The following is a 23,361-nucleotide window of genomic DNA, read 5'->3' on the forward strand; positions in this document are numbered from 1 at the left end:
TTACGTTGTATATGGACAGGTCTCTGGAGTCACCACAGCTTGTCGTCTTTATGGCTTTGAATCAAGTGGAAAACACTTGTGTTCACTACGTTCAGACCTTATTTCTGCTGAAGCTCCCTTTGCACTGATGGGGGACTGTAAAAGGTGACTTGGGAAGACTACATTGACGTTTGTGTTCATTGAGAGCCCTTTCACATTGCCTGCAGGATGTGTCAGGGAGACTGACAGCCGCCTTTGCCCTGCCTCGGGGTGAACAGGGGTGGTGTGAAACCTGCACCCACTGAAACTGATAGCAAGGCTGTCACGGGCTTCCACGAGCACCGAATCGGGCCAGAAATGTGGTGGTCGCAGCAGGATGTTCTTCACAGTTCATTCCCTTCCCACATCCAGATGCCGTTTGTGTTGTCAAAACACCGTCGCGGATAATTGAAAGTATTTTGAACAGAGACTTCAGAGCAGCTTTTTCCCAAAAGTTCTCCAAAAGTCACATTGTAGGAAGCCTAAGAACATCTCTGACCGCTGAAAGCCAGCGAGAAGGCAGGGAGAGCACTTCATCTCTAGGGCTCTGCTGTGAAGCTGCTGTTTCGTACGAGGCTTCCTCGTTTGGTTGGGTGTTTTTTTTTTAACGTGAGCTGTGACTTTGATCTCTGGTGAAGAATCCAGTCCTGTGGTGATTTTCACAGTAAGGTATCTTGGGAGCTCATTCCCTTCGCTGCAGCCTAAGGGTGACGCTTTCAGCCTTAATAATCAAATATTATCAGAAGAGCACCACAGGCAGCGTTGTATGGTGTTTTCTGTTTTAATCAATGGTAAGGAAAGAGGGAACGTGTTGTTGCTCATCTTCTGTGCTAATTTAAGGCTTACCCTGCAGCCGCCGGGATCAGGCTGGGTATTTCCTCAGCTTCGGGTTGTAAATCAAACCCATCTCACTCCAAGGGGAAGGAGTTCACTCCGAAGGAAGCAGGAGGAGGAGGGCTGCATCCAGGGCAGGGTAGCTCAGGGCCAGAGCTCTCCCTCCAGCAGGTTTCCACATCAACCACCCGGTGACTCACAGCCTGGTTTGGGCTTGGATGGAGCCGGCTGTTCCACCAGCAGGAGAGCCCAGGAGGAGCACGTAGGGACAGAGGGACAGGTCACCTCAAGTGCAGTGGCAAGATGGACACAACCAGTGCCATTTGGCTTCGAAAGTCAAACCCAAGCACAGCGACCCAAGCACAGCCCACTTTACTCTGCTCTGGTGAGACCTCACCTGGAGTACTGTGTGCAGGTCTGGACCCCTCAATATAAGAAGGACATGGACCTGATGGAGAGGGTCCATAGGAGGGCCACAAGGATGATCAGGGGGATGGAGCACCTCTGCTACGAGGACAGGCTGAGGGAGCTGGGGTTGTTCAGCCTGGAGAAGAGGAGGCTCCAGGGAAACCTAATAGTGGCCTTCCAGTACCTGAAGGGGGGCTACAGGAAGGCTGGGGAGAACCTGTTTAGAAAGGCCTGCAGTGACAGGACGAGGGGCAATGGCTTCAAGCTGGAGGGGAACAGATTTAGACTGGAGATGAGGAGAGGGTTCTTCACTGTGAGGGTGGTGGAGCACTGGAACAGGTTGCCCAGGGAGGTGGTTGAGGCCCCTTCCCTGGAGATATTCAAGGTGAGGCTCGACGAGGCCCTGGGCAACCTGGTCTAGTTGGGGGTGTCCCTGCTGACTGCGGGGAGGTCGGACTAGATGACCTTTGGAGGTCCCTTCCGGCCTGGGCAATTCTATGATTCTATGACTATATGATGGATGCCTCCAGCCACGTGCAGAGCTGCACAGGAGTGAGCTGGCTGAACAAAAAAAGACATTTTCACTTTAAAAAGTAAACTATGTAAATACAATTTTCTCTGCTGCAGAGAGAGAACGAGCAGCTTTGTGACGGATTGGGGCAGATGCCTCACTGTACCAGGCCATCTTTCTCAAGAGGCAAAGGCCAGCTGAACGTAGAGTCGCAACCGCAGGTGACACACAAGATGAACAGGCAGAAGTAACTGTTTAGTAATTAGCGGGATGGGGAGAGACAAACAATTTGCATTGCTCTTTCAAACTGGGGAGGGCTATGGAAAAGTGAGACTTCCTCAAATCACCGCAGCGGGTGATCCAGATGGTTGTGTCCTCACCCACCTTTTCTGTGAAAGGGAAGAGTCCTTATCCTCGCTTGGCATAACTGGACAGGTCTTGGTGAGCCTTGTCTTGGGAAGGCAAAAAGAAGAACTGATATTTCCAGAGTGCTGCTTAAGCTAAAAAAAAAAAAGAAAAAAGAAAAAGAAAAGATTTTTGGTTTTGACAGGCTGGGCTGTGTAGAAACAGAAATTATTTCAGTGCTTAGTAAAGAAACATGGAAGTGCAAACAAATGGTTTCATTTTGTTATTTGCAGCTCAGAGTGCTCTGAGAATGACCAGTCTTGTTTTGCTTTAGAAATGAGTTCGAAGGGGATTTTTTTCCTCTCCTTTGTTTGTTTTTTTTTTTTTTTCCTGTGTGAACCACATGCACACACAATAATTAACCAGTGAAGAAGGTCAGAAAGGAAGTGACTAGGGAAGATGTACTTTAAACATAGACATTCATGAGGCCGTGGGCTGTAATTAACTGGAATGTTCGTCTAAGGATCCCAGGTTATGTGCTGAACATAAGATAGTTATTAAAGAGGCAGGTTTTTTATTTGTCCTTTTAATTATCAAGAGCTTTAATGGCTTTTCTGTTCTGCCAAATGCATTTTTTTTTTTTTTCATTTGGAGACTATTTTGAGATTTATTCCTCTTTTCTGGTTGGGTTTGGTGTAATAGACTTTTTAATCGAGGTTGGTTTAGGAAGCATAGATTCTAGTTAGAAATAACGTTCAGGTTTATAACATGACATGAACTTACTAGTCATCAGTGAAATGGACAAACAGCTTTTGGAACTGGGGGAGGAGAAGGCAAGTGTCTTTTCAGTTTTAGGGAAACTGTGAACCTCTGTGATGAAGCAGTGAGAAAGCAATCCTAAAAGTAGTCGGCTGAGGGGTTTTCTCAATAGGAAAATCCTCATTTGGTTCTACCAAGCCCTGGTCAGGCCTTATCTGGAGGGATCAGGATGAAACACAGTGTTAAAAGGTGTGATTGCCAGATGGGATGGAGAAGAGCCATCAGGGGAGCAGGAAACCTGTGTAGGAGAAGAGCCATGAGGGGAGCAGAAAGCCCGTTGCAGGAGAAGAGCCATGAGGGGAGCAGAAAGCCCGTTGCAGGATCTGATCTTGCCGAGCCTCACAGAAGGAAGGCTGGGAGGGGACCTGACTGGTTTTTGTGAATACCTTGCAAGTAGGAAGGAATGGAGCCGGGGATATTGAACCTAACTGATGGTGTTGGCACAAAACCCAATGGCTATAGATTACCCATAAATGCACTTGGTGATAGATTACATGAGAAGATGGTTTCTAAATGTCGGAAGCATGATGCTTTCCAGTAGGGGAAATGGTGTTCAATACGTTTGTGAATGCAGTGATACAGAAAGGTAGCCATCAAGAGCTGTGGCTTAGACTGCAGGCTTGGAGTAGGTAGTAGTAAGTCCTGCAGACTCCGCTCAGGAATTTTGAGGTTTAGACTGTAGCCAGGTTCTTCAGGTGGGGAGAGGTTTGATTGGAAATGGTGAAAGCTAGAGAGGTGGGACCACTAAGACTTGAAAGTAATGATGGGTCAAACTGGAGGTTGTTCAGTTCTAACTTATTGTGGTTGTCCTTCAGGGCAACATGGAGATGCCACCAATGGTCAGAAGCCATGCTGATCAGTGCCACCCTTTTGTTTTATCACATTTCTTCCCCGGTTGCATCTAATGACCTTTTCAGGGGGGCTGATGTTGGGCAGTGTGAAAGCATCCGTGCAAACTCATAGTGCCCCCAAGCACTGCTGTAATGGCAGCCCAGCTTGCTTCTGCTTCACGTTGGGGTAGAGCCTAGTCGTAGCTGGAGTCCAGGGTGTATTGACAGGCTGTGCTCCAAATATGACACAGCTCCCCACCACTGCAAAGCCACCTGGCTGAGGCGAACGTCCAGAGAAGAAAGGACTGAGAGAACCCCTCTGGAATCTATCCAGAACATGTCCTAGGTTCATCAGGAGCCACCACAGGCAGGAGGAGCTGCGCTGAGTAACGTGGCCAAGCATCGGCTGCGGTTTCACAGCTGAGCATGGGTTTCCTCCTCTGGCTGTGCTTTCCATCTGGAAACAATGTATGCCTCTTGAAAATGGGGAAAGATTTTTAGTTTTTCCTGTCTTCTGCTGCACGGCGAAATGTGGTTTCTTGATTTTTCCTGCCCGTGGTGAGGTGGAGGGCTCTGTGCTGCGTGTGGTCAGGGATTGTGCAAGACGCGCACCGAGGAGGAGATTGGGTTTAAAGCAGAGATCGTCTGCATCCCGGGGGCAGCATTTTAAATCCCGTCAGTCACAGATGCCTAGTGTTTTCCATGCCAAGCAGCCATTTTAATACATTCCAAATTTTCCTATAAATGCTAGCAGAGCGCACGGTGTGTTCTCACGTGTGTGTGTGTCTGTGAGTGTGTCCCTGCACGTGGTGGAGCAGGGAAGATGGTTTTTCTGAGGGCAGTCAGGCAGCCTGAATGTTGTCCGTCCCCAGCAGGAGCTGCTTGGTCTGCTTGCAGAAGCCACCCTCCAGAAGTGAAAACATAGTCTCCCGTGGATAAAGGCAAACATGAAGCAAAATGATTTCTTGCAGCCAGAATACATAGAACTTTTTTTTTTTTTTCCTTTCTGCAGTCCACTTTTTTACAAGAAAAAATAATGCTTCCTCTAGCTAATCTTACTCCCAACCTCTGGCCTGAGGAAACATCTGCTCTCCATGGTAGGCTTGGTTGTCCCACCTAGTTCCCTTTTAGTGTTCCCTTCTCTTCCATTGCCATCAGTTGCCTCCACCTTACCTCCGTTCCTGCCCACCAGCCTTCACTGCTGCAGCAGTTCCGAAGCTTGGAGCCCACCTTGATGTCAGGGTTTTGCTTGGGGGAGGTTTAACCATCTTTACTTGAGAGGGTTTTAGCCACCCGTGCCCCGTGGTGACAGCCAGCGCGTTCCCCTGAGTGAGATGGGAATGAGTCTGTTAGCCATGACGCTGTTCCCGCAAAAATTGCTGATATGGCAGAAAAAAAATCGCCCTGATTCACAGTCCTGTGTCCTTGCAGCCTCATCATCTATGTTATGCACTGGTTGTTGTCTCTTTGGAGCTGGGACTTTGTTCTGGGAGACAGAGCGGGCCGCAGTTCTGCGATGAGGTGAACGACACTTGGGAGCAGGTTTGTCACTAATAAATTGGGCATTGACTTCTGGAAAAGAGCCCTCTTGTGTTGGTGAGGTCCTGTAGACCAGGGCTAGTCAGCAGCTTCTCAGCAAAATGCTTTTTTTCATGGAAAGAACCTGGGCTTTTGGTTTGCTTTGAAGACAGAGCTGGCCGCAGCTCTGCGATGAGGTGAACGACACTTGAGAGCAGGTTTGTCACTAGTAAATTGGGCATTGACTTCTGGAGAAATCTGTTGTTGGTGAGATCCTGTAGACCAGGGCTAGTCAGCAAAATGCTTTTTTCGTGGAAAGAACCTGGGCTTTTGGTTTGCTTTGGAAACAAAACCATTTCCACCATGCTTAAAACCTTGGCTGCAGAGATGAGCTGCAGCTTGCTGTCGGGTCATGAGATGGAGCACCATGGATGGTTGGGGTGCCCCAGGATGGGGCCTGGCCCACGGCTGTTCATTAAGACAGTCTTTGATGATCAGTATTTCCTTGGAAACAAAACCATTTCCACCATGCTTAAAACCTTGGCTGTGGAGGTGAGCTGCAGCTTGCTGCTGGGTCATGAGATGGAGCACCGTGGATGGTTGTGTTGGGGCCTGGCCCACGGCCGTTCGTTAAGACAGTCTTTGATGATCAGTATTTCCTTCCTGGTAAGAAAAGTTGCCTGCTGGTGGGATTTCTCTCTGGCAGAGACCCCAAGGCATTGTGCCCTGCAAGCCAGTATGTGGTGTGTCCCCTCTGTTGGTCACCATCGTCCCACCACTACCTTTCCTACGTGACAAGAGAAACGGTGTTTTGTTCTGAGCTGGTTGGTTGTTCCCCGTGTGTTGTTCCCTGGACGTTTCATCCCACCTGCCGTGGGACTGCTTTCCTGCCCCTGGGCTGGGTGTCGAAGGGGTTGGATATTGGGTGGAAAGTGGCTGTTGGTCCTCATCTCTGTGTCTGCAAAAACCAAAAATAGGCAGGAGATGAAAATGAGGGAGCGGAGCACGGGAGCGGATGCGTGACCAGGCTTGGAACTGCTGGGGGGTGCGGAGAGTGCTGGAGGAGAGCTTTCCTTGGGAGGAACTGGAAAGAGCCTGCTGGGAACAAGTTTATTTGTGCTCAGTGTCACATGCGTTTTACTGCCACAGATGTGCACAAAAGAGCAGTTCACAAAAGGGGGAAAAAAAAAATGTAATTGCTGTTAAGAACGTGTATATGCAGCCTTGCGAGAATTTTGTGATTCTCCAGGAATTTAATATACAAGGTCTGTTCTCGCTGCCCGGTGACACTCTCATTTCAACCAGCACACTAAGTATTTGATTTCATTCCAGCTGCAGCGTAAAGCCTGTTTGATGTATCATCTCCAGTGTCATTCTTTTACAGAGATAATGGTCTTGTCCCCGTTTCGTTTCAGAACTGTAGCTGCTGAAGTCAGGAAGCAGATCTCAGGGCAGTATGGAGGGTCTCCCCAGCTTCTCAAAAACCTCAATATTGGAGGCAGCGTCTCTCATCACACAACCGTAAGTAATGCCTGGAACCTGGAAGACTGAAGGTGATGCGTGTGGTTATTTTGATTACCATTTGGAAAGAAATCACAGTGCTGACAGGTCGTTGACCCGAGCGGCCCTGGTAACACTGAGGAAAAGAATTCCGTGCAAAACCTGCTAATTTTGGAGGTCTCCATCTTGCAGACCAGTTGGTGTGGCTGGCAATTTGTGTTTCTGCAGAATCTTTGTAGGAGAAGGGGCTCCCTTGACCAGATGTTAGTTGTTTTATCCCAGAACGGCCTGGACTGGGCACTGAGTACCACGTGTGTGTGTGTGGTTCTCTCCACGAAGAGCTCTTTGCAAGCTCATGCACTTCAGGAAGCTTGTTTTCTTGTGTTTCTTGTCACTCTTGGGAGTGGGACCACAGCGACTCGTTACTCTGCAGAGGTATTTTAAATGTTATTGTGGAAGCTGAATGTGGTTATTCCTCAGGAATGTGTATTTACTTACAGGTTTACAGTCCACTTTTAAGAGTGGCTGAAATGTGTGGGCCAGGTTGCCAGAATCATGAAGTCAGGATTTCTTGCATGGCCTACCAGTGACCTTCAAAATTTATTCAGCATGGTGGCGAAAATTCATGAGTTTGGCAAACTTTTTCAGGCTGGAGCTGTATTTTTGGAAGTGTTCCTTTGATTTGGGTTGTTGCTTCGGGTCATAGCAGTTTTCCTTTGCAGCAGTCAACTTAGAAAACAAATATTTTAGCATCTTGTTTTCTTCCAGGAGGGTTGATTAGGTCAGGCAGTACTGGAAATGTGCCCTGAATTTCATAAGTCTGTGCAAGTGGTGTGAGTTTACAAGAGTTCTCTGGTTTTGGAGTAGGGTCCTGTAGAGTTTCCTCTTTTCATGTCCTGCTCAATGTCCAACGTTAAAGCTTTCTCAGACAGAGCACAAATGCACCCTTGGAGCTGAGATCTCAAAAGGGATCTCCAAGACTAAGTTGACCTCTAGCTTAGAAGAATGACTTCGCTGCAGGCTGAAAGCTCATCTTTAAGGAGATCCAGCTGTGCCAGAGTCGCTGGGGATGGTGGAGGGCTGGAATTCCTGTCATTTCCCTCTGCACGGGCTGTGTGAGTACAAGGAGAGCAGAAGGCTGGCTGTGTCACCTCCCTCCCCAGCCTTCATGGTGAGTGAGCAGGAAGGAGGAGGGGTTAATGAGAGCGGTGTGGCCAGGGCTAATGCTTTATTGCAGCGATGCTCTGTAGGGGTGGGGAATGATAAAGCAAAGCCCTGAGTTGGCAGTTCTGCATGGTCTTTTGCATAATCCAGCATTAGGTGACAGGGAGGGACACCCACTGGATGGAGCACTCAGGGTCTTTGAATCCACCTCCCTGCAGCCATGGATGGCTGAGGAATAGACACCTACTTTTGAAGGACCTGTTGGATGTCCATCCCAGCAGCTTCCGTGCCTCACTGGTCTCACATGTGGTTTCATCTTGGAACAAGTTGGCTGAATTGCCTCTCTGCTCCCCAGGGCTTTCACAAAGCAAGATCTCTTCTGTGTACCTCTTCAAGCCAGCTACATTTTTGATAACTGTTTTTCCTTGTATCACCTCCTTTCGCTCTAAGTTGTCTCTTCCACTTTTTCTTCCTATTTCTAAGGTTTTTCCATTCTGCTGTCATCAAAGTGTGCACGCTCAAAGCTTCACTCCTGTTGATCTTCACATCTAATTCTTGATGCAGGATTTGTTTGGCCCAGTATTGCCAGCCCCATCTTCAGTTCTGTTATCTCTCGTTATCCTGTTGCTGTTGTGTTTTCTAGTAAATATATGCAAGGATCTATACAAATCCTGGAAAAGGTCATGCTGACTGGAAGCAGGCTCCGAGCCGTTCCTATCAGACCGCATTGCCTGATGGTTGATGTGATGAGCTCCTAGTTTGTCATATTGAATTCTGTGCTGGGCTGAGATGCTCTTCAGAAGCATGATTAACATGGAGCAGTGGTCTGGAGGAGACAGTCTGTAGGAAAAGTATATTTAGTTAAGTCATGAGTCTGTATCCTGAGGCTGCGTAATACGACAGCGGTTCGCTTGTACTGAATTTGGGGTTAATTTCTCTCCCTTAGGCATCCGTCAGAATCTGCTGTGCCTGCCTCCCCTGCTTTGATAACAAACATTATGCAGAGAGAGAGAGCATTACTGCTGTGAAGCTGAAATAGCTCTTTGCTCTGGAAAAGTTCAGTAGTTTGTGTGTCATTACACTTTCACAGAGAAGAAACTGAAGGCAGTTTTGTCCAGCCATACTGGTTTGAAAGCCTAGAGGTGGGCTCATAGTGTGGGTTTAAATAGGGAATTTATGGTAAAACGTATGGATATTTCAGTAATGCTGTGTGATTGAGTTTCATGAATCTCCACAATGGCAGCAAGTTGAGTGTGCAGCGTGGAACTGGAAGACTTCTAATGAGATGTGGTTACTCCTATCTGGTGCACCTTGCTCTTCTACAGATAGTTATGATCCAGATAAGGTCCACACTAATTCTCTGTTGACAGTTGCCAACAGTAGCTGCTCATGGAAGGAAATAATTCTGAAGAGTCTTATCACATGCAGTCCAATGGAGACGTTTTTATAGAGAAATGTGTGTTTTCTGTGAATGAGGAGCTCTCTGCGCTGTGCTTGGCTGGGCCTTTTGTTTCATGTTGACTGCAGCCAGCGCAGGGACTTCTCACACCCAACAGACTCGCCTGTGGTTGAACCCAGGATAAATGCAAAAACCTGTCAGCTGCATTTTAGCAAGTCTCTTCCCTTTTGCTTCATGAGCAGCAGACCAAGTGCTGCCAGAACTGTTTCTAATTTAGTGTTTGGTCGAGCTGGGGAGAAGAAGACGCTGCTTTCAAAGGGCTCTGCAGGAGTTCGTGGTTTATTATTGTCAGCCTCCACCCTTCTGCCGCTGTAGGTGCAGCTGATTTTAATTGCACATTTCTCAAACCACAGACACAGGTCCCAAGCCTTCAGAGGCTTTTCCTGTATAACCCAACGTGCCAAATGTTGGGATGCAGTCCTTGCTGCACTGAGCTTTTATTTTTGAAATCCAGAACAGAAGGCACCGACAGTTTGTTACTGAGAAACCTGGGATGCAGTCCTCGCTGCGCTGAGCTTTTATTTTTGAAATCCAGAACAGAAGGCACCGACAGTTTGTTACTGAGAAACAGGAGCTGGTGAGGTCTTAGAGTCAGACGAAGGAGATTTTATTTGTTGAAGTCACTTTTGTGAGTCTCTCTAAATCCACTGGTAAATGGAGTGTGTGTTTGCACCTTGCTGTTCGTGTCGGGGTTGTAAAAAACCACGTGCCCTGTTCATCCTTGGTGCATGGAGAGGTTCAATATTCCCTCGTGGGAGCTGGGGCCACCAAATCCATGGGTTGAATGCCCCAAGAGCAGAGACCTCACACTTCCTTCAAACAACTCCCCAGCATCTTGCAGGACGAGGCATTCACTTTGTTTGTTTGATGAACCGGACTGTTTACTATGGGCTATTACAATCCCTCGTGACTAACCACTTTCTTTTCTTTCCAAGTTTATTTTTTCTATGAGCAACTCCTTCTGCTATGGTGCTCGTTAACTCTCTCTGCTCACCCTCTGTTGCACCACCCATTTCTGCTCCTTGCTGGATGCTGCAGCGTCGCAGAGGCTGATTCTTCTCTCTCAATCTCTGCAGTACTTTTACCTGGATGAAGCTGGATTATGGATTGTCAGGGATTAGCATGAGTTACCTACAAACTGACCCAAAGTTTTCTGAATTCCTCGGTTTGCTGTTTAATGGCTGCTTCTTACGCTGCTTTGGTATAAGAAGAGCAGAGTTTTGGTTTGTACCTGCAAATGAACTTGTATTCTGGTTTTTTCCCTTACATATGCTGTCCTTTTAGGAGGGCAGATGATGTTATCAAAGGACAGAAAATAATCACTAGGTATCTAGACCTGTCTTCATTTGTAGCCCACCTATTTCTGTGTCTTGTTCTACATTCAGCACCTTTTGTTGCTTAATGATATTTATATTTTTCAAATTTGATAAAGACTTACAGAATCTTGGATTTCTGAATACTTCGCTTTCGAGTGCCAAAGATAGTTCTTGAAGTGTTTCTAGTTATTGTCCAAAACTGGATTTTTTTTCCTAAGAAAATATGATTTTTTTTTTTTTTAAACCTTTAGAGGCATATTTTAATTAGAAGAGCAGCTTTTCACGGAACTCACAAATAAGCAGAATGACTGTATACTTAGTGGTTCTACAGAAAAATCACAGCTGTTTCCAAAGGATTAGGGGTAATATATCCTCTCTGTCGGTGTCTGTTATGGCATAGTTGAATGTTAGTATAAGGAGGAGCAGTGTTATAGGAGATGCTAATTAGTCTGGGAATAAAGGGGTCTGGATTCTTGGACATGATGTGATCTGACCATGTCTGCTTTCAGTGCTCCCATTTTCTGGATATAAAATAAAGGTGCTGACATTTACATATCTTTGTAAAGCACTGTGGGTTTACGGGCATTATCTGGGCTAATTGAAGCTTTGTCTTGGATTTATTGGATGTCAGACTTCGGTTGTGTGTTCAAAGATAGTATCTAATTATTCAATAAGAGAATATAGGTTCCTTTGTATATTTTCATTGTTTATTTTAGCATCATTTAGAAGGAGAAGAAAAGATAATTTGTGCAAATGAATGGAAAACACTGCAAGGGAAAACATGACAGCATCCTATGTGGCATAGAAAAGGGCGTTTTGAAGTGTTCAGAGCCAAGTAATTTTATCACCAAAATCACTAAAATGAAAAGGAAAATGAGCCAAGTCTTAATGCTCTCTCAAAGCTGATTAAGGCTTAATAGTGCCTCCCATTATATGTATTTCCTGGAGGTTTTGCCCTGCCTTGCTGACTGGTCTATCCTCATCAGAGAGGGGAGGATGGGAGAGGCATCCACATCCTCTTCCCTGCCTCCTCCCATTAGGGATTACTCACAGTTAACTCTGCCCTGGTGCAGGCACTTTCTTTAGCAAATTAAAACTGCTCTAAAATCAGAAGTGAGTCCTGTTGCAGAGGTCCCAAGCATTTTGTGTGTTAAGTCGGTGGGTCCAGTATCCGTTGAAAGGTTGCTGAGGCTCATTTATCTGCAATAAATTAAACAGTTTATACATTAGCAGAGATAACTAATCTTAACTAAATGCTATTATACCAAGTAAATTCAGTTACTTAAACAAAGCTTTCGTGACAGGCCTGTTAATAAATACTCGGAATCTAAAAATGCCATTAAAGTCTATTCTTTGTTTATTAAAGTTAGTTGTGGTGCATCTTTTTCAGGAATAAAATGCATAAACAAACTGATGTTTAGTGGAAACACTGGTAATACCCTAAACTGCAAAAAAATCTTAATACTGGATTCAAATTGCAATGTAAAAAATTTTCAGCCCAAGTCCTTGGTGGTGGTCTGCCTGTGGTCTTACACGCTTGGGCTGCCGTGGTCCCAGCAAGCAGGAGTGGACTGGAAGACCAGCGCTTCAGGATGAAGCTGAATCACAGTTGCTTTCTTCTTCTCAGCCATCTGGCTGCTTGGAAGGCTCAGGAGAGCAGGATGAAGGTGCTTTGGTACTGGCTGTGGGAGTGCATAAAGGAGTAAATCTGTATCAGGGGACACTTTAGATGCGGTACTGAGGGATATGGTGTAGGGGAGGACTTTGTAGAGTAGGGTAGATGGTTGGACTCGATGATCCCAAGGGTCTCTTCCAACCTCAATGATTCTATGATTCTATGTGGAGGCTACGAAGATGATGAGGGGACTGGAGCACCCCTCTGATGAGGAAAGGATGAGAGCCCTGGGGCTGTTCAGCTGGAGAAGAGCAGACTGAGAGGGAATCTCATTGATGCTGAGCAATATCTGAAGGGTGGGTGGTAAGAGGATGGTGTCAAAACTCTTTTCAGTAGTGCCTGGTGACAGGACAAGAAGCAACGGACACGAACTGGAACATGGGAAGTTCCACCTAAACATAAGGAAGAACTTCTTTACTTTGAGGGTGGCAGAGCCCTGGAACAGGCTGCCCAGAGAGGGTGTGGAGTCTCCTTTTCTGGAGATATTCCAAACCCTCTTGGACGCGTTCCTGTCCAACCTGCTCTGGGTGACCCTGCTTTGGACGAGGGTTGGATGAGATGCTCTCTGAAGGTCCCTTCCAGCCTCTACCATTCTGTGACTGGAGACTGGAGGTCTGCTCTGGTCCCCGGAGCGTTGGTCCATGGGCTGACCTTGCTCCGTGATGGCTGTGCCACTGCAGGGGCTCATTGCTGGCCTCTCCGGGCAGGGCTGCTCGAGTGCATGGAAACATTGGGACTGTCTATGCCCAAAGATGGCTCGGATTTGTGTGGTATGTTAGGTGAAGCTCTGCTCCCCAGAATGTGGCAGATGCAGTAATTTCTTCATCCTGGCACGTATAGAAACCATCTCAGCTCTCCTCTTGTGTGGCTCCAGAGCTAAATAGCACAGGCAGCTCTCCACGACACCAGCTCTAGCATCTTCATGTGTCTCCTGGTTAATCCATACATTAGATAAATTGCCCACTGATAATTGCAATGTGACTGTGCCAGGTATTTTCCACTCAGAAGAGCATGCACCTTGGTGGTTACCACAGTTCAGCTTGCACCAAAGCCACCATGGTTTGCCTGAGTGGACTCTAAGGGTCTGGAGGGATCCATCTCCGCTGATCTGATGTAGTGTTTCTGCCAAAAGTGGGAAGTCTGTGATTTTTCTGTGGTCTCTGCTCAAACTCTTTGGCTTTTTCATTTTTTGATAATGGAGCTTTGATGTTTTCGTTGTTTCAGTCTCTGCGCTCTCAGTTTTGGTGCAGTTTATCAGAGGGTAGGTCTTGCAGATCAGTCATAGCACTTGTGTTTTCTGTATCAAAGTCTTTGTGTTCTTCAAATACTCTCCTGGTGAAATTACATGATTCTTAGTCATCAAAGAAGATACTGCCTTTTTTCTTACCCATCCTCAGAGGCATAACTTGTGTCTTTCAGGATTTGGTGAGAAATTGCTTTAGTATTCCCAGATAACTAATTAATTTCTGATTAATATTAATATTTCTATACCCAGATGGCTTCTTACATTACCAACCAGTTATAATAGCAAATAACCTAGCAATATTTGTACATAAAGCATCTCACAGGTTTTGTGACTGGCTGTTACTTATTACATGTAATATCCCTCTTTAGGTAGATATATTTACTAATATGTATATTACAAATATTTCCTTTCATTAGAGGCTTTGTTTTTCCCCAAGCTCTGTGACATTACGTGGATTTGACACACATCACAGATCACTGGGCTTGTCTGTAATAAGAATCCAGAACTTAATACTAAATATTCTGAGATCTTAAAAATGGAGGCTTCAGACTATTTCTGAAATATTTTTTGTCTTAACAGCAAATGCTAATGTAAACCTACCACAAAAATTTCCCATTTGAAATGAAGGACTTTTATCAACTACTCTCTGTAGTAATTACCTCTTTCCAAACGCCGCACAAAAGGAGTAATAAGAGCTAGAGCAGAGCAGGAGATATGGAACTGCATTCCAGAGGCAGTACGCATGGATGTGGAGGTAATGGCTGGGGAGGTGTCATCCTTGTTGAGGGTTGGTAGCTGTCTGTGGTTGATGAAAAGCAGAGATTGCCTAGGAATCTCCTTGGTTCGTGTGCACGTTTCCGTGTGTTATAAATGCAGCCAAAAAAATGAAACGCAGGAGTTCTCTGTGCTCAGCAGTCGTCGGGCTTATGAAATTAGGGGTATGGGGTTCCTGAGATGCAGTAATGGCAGTAGAGAAATACCTGATTGGAATTTGGATCTGGTGATGACCATTCTTGGAGCAAGTGTTTAGGTGAAACCAAATGTACTTTATGCAAGTAAAACATGATTTTTAATTGCTCGAGCATTGTCAGTGGTTACTACTGCACCGCTCACGTTTCTAAACCTCTTAGAATGACTATGGCCTGTAGTTCACACTTCAAAAGAAATCTGATGCCTCTGTTTAGCAAATGTATTTCTTCAAACCATGACCTTATTTAACTTGCCTGAAAATACAATATTTTTTCAGTGTGTTACTTTTCCTGTATTCTCAGTTTGACACCCAGTCCTTCCTAGGGTACATCAGATTTGGCTCCTGTTGCAGTTCCCTGAGATACCAGTATCCCTTTAAGGGTGACTGGGATTTTGCCACAGCAAGAACAGGCCATCTGCATTCCTGAGGGCTCAACAAGGGAAGTGACTGTTTGCCCTGGAGACCTAGCGATAGCTCAGAGAAGGCTGGGGCTCAGCTTTGAAATGTTAATCTGCTTCTTCCCTCCTTCCAAGATTTTGCCCAGGGAGGCAGTGGGTGGGAAGTTGGTATTAATTTAGAATTTGAAGCCTTGGCGCAATCTGTTACAGTTTTAGCACATTATAAATTGTTTAATATTTAAGGAGGTATTGAAGTTAAGATGGAACTTTGTCCTACTTTCAGAATTGGCAAGAAATACCACCCTGATTTTGAAGAAGCACTTAGCCACCAAGTAAGAATAGCAGTCAGGATCCTCCCTGTGATGAGGAGCTCTGCAGGGTTAATTTTTCAAGGTCCCTTATCATGGCCCTGCAGGGAATTTCACTCCCACACAGGAGGCAGGAGGTATAACCTTTTAGTCTTTGCCATTGTCATTTTGACAGGGCCCCAAATTGTGCTGCGATCCTCCCGGAGACTGGGTCTCTGCCCTTGGGAATTATGCATCTCATTTTAGATAAAAGGAAAATTGGTCTTGGATTGGGCCACCAGCAGCTTGGGTTCAAACCTTGTCCTGCCAGATGCATCCTGCCAAGCCATCACGTCGTAACCATTTAAAAATGCTGTTGTGGTTCCCCTTGAGAATAAGCATCTTGGGAGGGCAGAGGTGAGGGAAGGAGAAGGAAATGTGATTTTTGTGGCTGTGTTGGCAGATGCTGGCTGGAGGAGCCTGCCAAATCCTCGCTGGGATCAGTGTGTTGCTTAGAGCGTGTCCCACAAGGCTCCTCGTGGTGCTCAGGACGACACGTGGGAGTTAGGCAGCAAACATCTGGGACAGGACCTAGAAATATCCCCTCTGCCCAGCTCTTCCTGTAGGGAAAGGGTAGGTTAAAGTCCTTCGGGCAAAAACCTGAATGCCTGAGGACATTAGGGCACACAGCAGTGATCCGCACAGGACTTCTTCTGCGCTTCAGTTGGTATTCGTGAGATGGAGATAAAAATTTTCCCTTTTTCTGCCCTAGTTCCTGCTGTGATCCCTTATGGAGCTTCTGCAGAGTGCCCACGAGAGCAGACCTTTAGTCTTTGGGTACCAGCGTAGGTGTAACTGGTTCAGTAAGGCAGCAAACTGGAGGGGGAGGCTCTTCAGGCAAGGGCACATAATGATGGCTCATTAAATGGCATGCTAATTAAATACTTATCCTATGGTCATTTCTTGAACATGATGGAAAAGTGACTCTGTGGCGAGCATCCCCATGGCCTTTGCCAGTAAGGCAGCCCTGCTGCCATCTGGATCCCCTTGCCCTGCCCAATTCTGCTGCCATCCTTGGACAGGACCAGCATCTCCTCAGCCAGCTCCTGGTTGCTGGGGCACCTAGGAAGTCCTGCTTGTCAGAAGGTGCTGCTCTGTGCACGAGGGAGCTGGTTGCAGCCCTCTGTTCTCAGGAACCCCGTGACACAGCAGGTCTAATGCAAATCTGCCCTTTGCATTTTGGTTTTTTGCTTCCTTGGTGGGGTGGAGTAAGCCATGAGCGTTGCAGCGCGGTGCCCTGGGTGTAGCTTTCCCTCTGTATCAGCCCTTTCTCCTGGAGCCCTTGGGTGTGATGTTTGGCCAAAGTAACTGGGGGTTTGTGTTAACCTCCGTGGAGTTATGCCATGTCCCTTCTTGGCAGATTTGTGCACGTGCTGCTTCTGTAAGTGAACAGAAGAACTTCCCTTAAACACTTCCCTGGAAGTGTTCAAGGCCAGGCTGGATGAGGCTTTGAGCAACCTGGTCTAGTGGGAGGTGTCCCTGCCCATGGCAGGGGGTTGGAACTCAATGATCTCTAAGGTCCCTTCCAACTCTAACCATTCTATGATCCTATGATACAGGTGGGTGCTCAGAAGAAGGGCATAAATAGGATGGAGACATGTTTCGGCTCACGGCGCACTAAAACTACAGCAAAATACAATGTTTGCTGTCTAGAGAAGGACAAAGTCGATAGGAAACGAAATTTTATTTTCAAGCTTTTAAGGGGTTATAACAGTGAAGAATAACACAGCCTTGAAGAAGAAAGCGTGACCGTCCCTCTTGCAGGAGAGCTGTAAACCTTTGAAATAGGGTTCCGTAATGCAGCTGCTGAGAGCCATGACTGCACCGACGGGGATGCACCGCCGCAACGCCGGTGTTAAACACTTCTTATAAAGCCAAATCAGTCAGGCTGGTGTCTTAGTTAAGCTGACAGAGCGTGTGTCTGTGGTCGGGCTGAGGACATAGATGCAGAATCATTATTTGCGAGTGACGTGTTTAATTTGGGGTAATTGGGCTGTGTCAGTGTGAAAAAGAGATTTGATTTCCCCATTTGATTTCCTCTGTACTTTCGGTTTATCAGTGCGTTGTGTTTGGTGTTTACGTGGGCTTAGTTAAGCTGACAGAGCGTGTGTCTGTGGTCGGGCTGAGGACATAGATGCAGAATCATTATTTGCGAGTGACGTGTTTAATTTGGGGTAATTGGGCTGTGTCAGTGTGAAAAAGAGATTTGATTTCCCCATTTGATTTCCTCTGTACTTTCGGTTTATCAGTGCGTTGTGTTTGGTGTTTACGTGGGCAGGGAGCAGGTGATGCCCCTCTTACTCATACCCGGCGGCTCCTTTCTCCCCGTGCAGTTATATTCATTTTAATAGCACTCGTGCTTGCCCTGAGTGAGGTGGCAGCATCCAATCCTGGGGTAAAGACTGAGTGAAAACTGTGCTAAGGGATTGTCTGCAACGTTGTCCAAAATCTGCGGTTACAACTCGCACGAAACAAAAAGAGTATTTTTTAGAAGAACAGCAATTGTGATCCTGGAAGCAGGTTTCCTTTGCACACCTTTGCTGTTAATTCAGGCTATTCCATAGTGCTGGTTGGGAAGATGGTCAGAGCTCCTGTACAACTTCTGTTCATGGAGGGCCTCAATAAGCTCTTCTTGGAAGAAATGGACAACCATTTCTTCCAGTAATGCTCCAGTATTCCCCTGTTAGGTTTATTAGCCAGTTGGTAGCTGGACTGCACATTTCCAAATACTTCACTGAAATTTTCGCCGTGCCTTTGGAAGTGATGAAGAAAAACTGGCTGCATTTGGTGGAGGAGGCACCTACTGCTGCTTCCTGGGAGCTATCGGGTGGAATTGGAGAGGCCTTTCCTGGAGGCGGGATGATGATTGCATTGAAGATGGGTTTCTGCAGCTTGCCAGCAAGCAGGGCTGGGGGAGAGGACAGCTTGATAGCTCCTCAGCTCTTCCCCCATCAGCAGATGTCAACACCTTTAGCGCGCAGCAGAAAGTGGGACTTGCTATTCTTGTGGTAATCTGGAGATCTGCTGTACGTCGGAGGGGTGCACAAGGACTGGGGGGAGACTTTTGTAAACTGATAAAGTATCACAGACCTACAAAGCTGGGGAATGGGCTGTTGGGTGCCTCATTATTTTTCCTGTGCCACGGGGAGGTGAGCTGGGCCTGGAGACTCAGAGACAGGATGGTAGAGCAGGTTCTGCTCCTCGGTCAGTGGTGGGGCTGGGAGGATGAGGTTGGATAAACTGGTCTTTATCTGAACTCGTCCAGCTCCTTTGGTGCATGTGTTTGATCTGATGGGTTCGTATGATGATTTTGGGTGACTTTGGCCAGGTTGCAGATAACACGGGAATAGTCCCTTGTATGTTGTATCTGTTCTTGGGCTCATCCACAACTTCAGAGGGATGTGGGATGGAGGAAAGGTTAAGACATCAGCAGTGAGAGCCATGAGAGGAGCTGTCGTGGTTCAGTTCAGACACTGGGATGCCATTTGGGTTCATTTTCCTTTTGGTGCGTTTGTTCATCCTTATTTCCTCCTCCTCTTTCATCACTTCTTCCCCCACAAATATCTAAAGCTTAAAATAATGTGCTTGCCTTTTATCTGCCAATAGTCTGACACGAGGTAGTTCCTCTTCATAACCATGAATTTATGTTTGGCCTGTTTACTCAGGTGCTAGACAGTATTTCTGGCTGCACAGATGGCGAGTCTAATACAGGCTTCTGGGTTTGACTTTTATGTTTGTTTACATCTTCATGGTACAATAGTTATCCGAGGAGACAAACTGGAAAATTGTGAAGTGCAACCTTGGGCCTAATCCTGAGATGAATGAAGGGCTTGGAAACCCCCGGAGTGCAGGCCTGGCCCCCTAAGCTCTACCTGCCTGTCCAGACTAGGTGTTTTATACCTAGGTAGCCAGTTCCTTCATCTGTGCTCCAACACATTACAATGCTTTTTGTTGGACAAGTGACATCAGAGATGTAGAATGCCAGGAATGGGGAAACATGGTGCAGCTCGGGCAGTGGCGGTCTCTGCCCTGTGCCTGCTTGGTCCTGCGTGTCCCCCTCATCTCTGCAGAGTTTTTGTTTTTGCTTCTCTGTTGTAATTTTCTGGTGTTTATCAGGACGAAGGGATTAGAAAGAGCGAGGGGATCAGGAAAAGGTTCCTCTTTGTTAGCCTGGGGAGACGCACAGGAGAAGTTGCGGATGCCCCATCCCTGGAGGTGTTCAAGACCGGGTTGGACAGGGCTTTGAGCAACCTGGTCTCGTGGGTAGGGGCAGGGGGGTGGAACTGGATGATCTTTAAGGTTCCTTCCAACCGAACCATTCTATGATTCTGTGAAATGAATTCACATGGATTGAAGCCCAACCCTTCCATGGTCAGCTCCATTTTGATGAGCACTGGAAGGTGCTGGCTCTGGAACTGCCAGTGCGGAAGGGAGCTCAGCAGGAGGGGGAAAAGTAAATCTTAAAATGTTAAGGCTTAAAAATAGGGTCAGTTAAGCAGCTTGAAGTCACCCTCAGAGGCTACCTTAACCTTCTGTCCTTCTTCCAGTGGTGGTGCTTTCAGTGCCTGGCACAGAGCTGCCTGGCTGCCAGTGATTTTGTTATTTTTCTCTTCATTTGCAGAGTCTCCATTTCTGGGTTCATATTCCTCTTTGGGTTTGAGGTTTGGGTTTGAGGTTTAGGTTTGAGGTTTATCAGTGGAAAGGGCTATCTGCAGGCGAGGTAGCAGTAGTATTGTGCAGCAGCTCTTCTGAAAAACACAAAACCACCTTGCACTCTTGGAAATTCCTCAATAATAAACTGTCACAGGTCGCTGGTGCGCGTGCTGTCAGTTATCTGGTGCCAAGTGGAGCTGCTCTATCTGCACGCACGAAACAGATAGTGTGAGGTGATGACATGTGAACTGGAACGTGGGAAAGAGTCAATGACAAGCTCTGCAGTGATGAAAACAGTCAAAAGTATCTGGTTTGTATTTTCGAAAGTTCTCCAAGGAGTTCACGTGCTTTAAGTTCATTTCAAGAGTTCAGGATTCGAAGGGGAAAAAAGGTTATGGGGTCAGAGTTAAATAGATGATGGTGCATTTCTTTACACAGAAATGAATGTGTTCCTTTTAACATAAATTGGAGAACTAACTACTGAGTTTTGAGATATCATATCTTTTCGATGGACCTGATTCTTATCTGGTGTGAAGTCACCTGGTCCAACTCACCTGACTTCACTGGAGTCATGCCGTTTTTCTGCCGAAAGATTTTCCTTCTGTATTTAAGAAAATTGGAGTATTCATTGAAGTTGGCAGCAGTAGGAGACATTCTTTCAATACTCTCTGTGTCAGCCAAGTCTTTTTCCTTGAATAAGAAGTTGATTCTTTTCAGAACTTTCTGGCAATAGAAGTTTCAAAACTGGAGTTTGGAGTTGGATTAGCAATTTTTTGGAGAAGCACATTTAAAACTTCAGCAGTTCTTCTTAAAGTCATCTCCAACAAAAGACAAGCTACAGGATAGTTCCCTGTCCCACAGAAATCTTCTGGATGACAGGAAAGAGGAAGTAGTAGAGAAAAATTGCTGAATTTTGATGTGTTTTTGTGACTCATATTAAACGACTCAGCCTTGCTGGGATGTGCCAGGGAACTCTAGGAAATCTGTCAGTTGCTGCAGAGACAGGTTCCTCAAAACTTGTTTTTAGTCTTTCATTTTCTTAATGTCTATGTTTATGTACAGCCTCATAGCATAATGATCTCGTATCAGAATATATATATGTATTTATACAATATACATATGCAAAACCACACAGTTATGCAATGTATGTATCCAGCTTATGCAATTTTTTTCCATGTATTTAAAAAAAGCTCTTTTTTTTCTTCCAGTATGGTGAGATTAGTACTGACAGTGAAATCTACTGTTTTCCTGCTTGTGTGTTTCTTCAGTCACTCCTTGTGCTTCGGGTGCAAGCTTTGTGCCCAGGAAAGATGCCATTTAATTTAGAACTGTGTCCCTGGCATGGGCAGAGACATCATGGCACTAAAGGTCCTAATATCAGGGAGAAGAGGTGGTTAAACTTGTACCTGTAGTAGACGAACATTGTGTTTCCTGTTCTCCAGAGAAATGGTTTAATTCAAAATAATGTTAGTCTTTAGAGTTCTGTGGCTTCCTGAGTTCCTGGTAAATCAGCCCCTGCTGTGGATTCCTGTCTGGGGGCCGTGCCTGAAGGGGAGAGGGTTGTTGCATCTTGGATCAGGGTGAAGGTTCCCTTTGTGATCAGAGCAGGGCAGAACCAAATACGGAATCATACACGTGGGAAATAAAGTGCAAAATGGTCTTTTGATGCAAACTGATGAATTTCTTGAAAATAGATTAAAATCCTTTCTTAAAAATTGTAATTTTTTTAGATGATGGTGGTACGCATCATAGAAATATCCAGAGAAATGTAAGATAAAAGATAAGACACGAAAAATAGCTTTGTGATATGTATTAGCTAAGGTTAACACTATGAGGGTTAATTTTCATCTTGATGTCAGATCAAGTTTCCTCAACAAGGCAGAAGAGCTGGTTTAAAAGGAAAGTACAGTATGAGCATGTGATTCTTCTTTTTTTCCTTTGCCTTAAGACCCTTCCATGGCTTGTCTTTTCCCAGGTGCCGCTCACTGAAGCCGTGGAGCCGGTGGATTTGGAGGAATACCTTATTACACACCCCATTGCCGTGGAGTCCGGACCCCTGCGAGACTTGCTGGAGTTCCCTCCCGACGACATCGAGGTCGTGTACACCCCCAGAGAATGCCGAACCCTCGTGTCGGCCGTCCCCGAGGAGAGGTAGGAGGTGACAGGGTGACACCTCGCCCAAGGGAATGAATTGTTCTGCCTTTGAGTATCTGCCAGGCTTGAAGCCTGGAATTTTTCTCTGTAAACGCCTGAAAGAGTAAATCCAAACCAAAGTGGAAATTTTTTAATGTATGTTTAAGAAGTCATTATCACCTCCACAACGTTGAACTTGTCTATTTTTATTCTTCTAACAGCGAGATGGACCCTCACGTGAGGGACTGTGTAAGAAGTTACACAGAAGACTGGGCGATTGTCAACAGAAAGTGAGTTTCCCTGGGGTATTTCTCAGCTTGATTTCGTATTTAAATTCTTGCAGGGTGGCTGTCTGGTATGAGGAGGCTCACAAATTACTGTCCTGGCTACTGATTCCATGGGCCCTGGCTTTTAGTTGCCCAGCTCAGCTGAACTGATGCTTTGTGTTTAGATGAAGTGATGCTTTGTGTTTGTAAAATTAGATCTCAGACGTCAAAACCCCGAGGGGCATTTTTGAAAATCTAGGCCATTTTAGTCAGCAGTTGCTCCTTTAGAATGGTAGAGAAATTAGGGAATGCAAGCAAGTAAAATTACTTGCAGCATTTGTTTCTTTCTTTGTTCCATATCTTTTTAGCTCTTTTTAGACAGAAGTTGCATTAATTTTGTAAAAAAGTAAGATTTATGTGCAGTCACAACCACCTAATAGATAAGGTGCCCTCTGCAGCTTTCGTTTGTGCCCAGAGAGACTTTCAGAAAGTACATAATTTAAACAAATAATTGTTAATATGTGAGCTAGCACAACATTTACCTAATGAGTTAACAGTTTAGAGAATGTGCATGCATTGATTAATTTATGCAAATTAGCAGGAAGGTTTCTGAGTAGCTTTACTTGGAACATACACGCTCTCAGATGATTGAAAGTCTGATGACTTCAAGAGCTGCTGTCAAGGAGGAAGTGATCCGTGTGATGTGCGTCACCTATAAATGACTTGGCTACAGCTACAGCTCTGCCCTTGTGGCAGTTGCTACAATTCACTGGTTTAATGTTGTCTCCACAACCACTTCAGGGGATGCTGAAGATACGCTGTGCAGTGCTAAGATGACCTAATAAAAGTGTGTTTTGTAATCTCATACCGCCCCCCCTCCCCAAAACCCACCCAGAAAGAAAGCCTTGAGAGAGAGAGATGTTTTCTTAACTCCCAGCCTTTGTGGGCAGA

At 45.9% G+C, this 23,361-nt stretch overlaps 1 protein-coding gene across 1 annotated transcript in view; it reads left to right on the forward strand.

The window, feature by feature from the left end:
• The first annotated feature begins 5,733 nt into the window (after nucleotides 1-5,733).
• DOCK7 (dedicator of cytokinesis 7) overlaps nucleotides 5,734-23,361 on the forward strand; it is a 99,768-nt gene continuing 82,140 nt past the window's right edge. The window contains exons 1-4 of the mRNA XM_014938924.1: nucleotides 5,734-5,780; nucleotides 6,699-6,804; nucleotides 21,987-22,162; nucleotides 22,366-22,434. Coding sequence (XP_014794410.1) covers nucleotides 5,734-5,780; nucleotides 6,699-6,804; nucleotides 21,987-22,162; nucleotides 22,366-22,434 — 398 coding nt within the window. The remainder of the gene's footprint in view (nucleotides 5,781-6,698; nucleotides 6,805-21,986; nucleotides 22,163-22,365; nucleotides 22,435-23,361) is intronic.

The sequence above is a fragment of the Calidris pugnax genome, unplaced genomic scaffold (genome assembly GCF_001431845.1).
Source record: "Calidris pugnax isolate Ruff unplaced genomic scaffold, ASM143184v1 scaffold18, whole genome shotgun sequence".
Classification (NCBI taxonomy): Eukaryota; Metazoa; Chordata; class Aves; order Charadriiformes; family Scolopacidae; genus Calidris; species Calidris pugnax.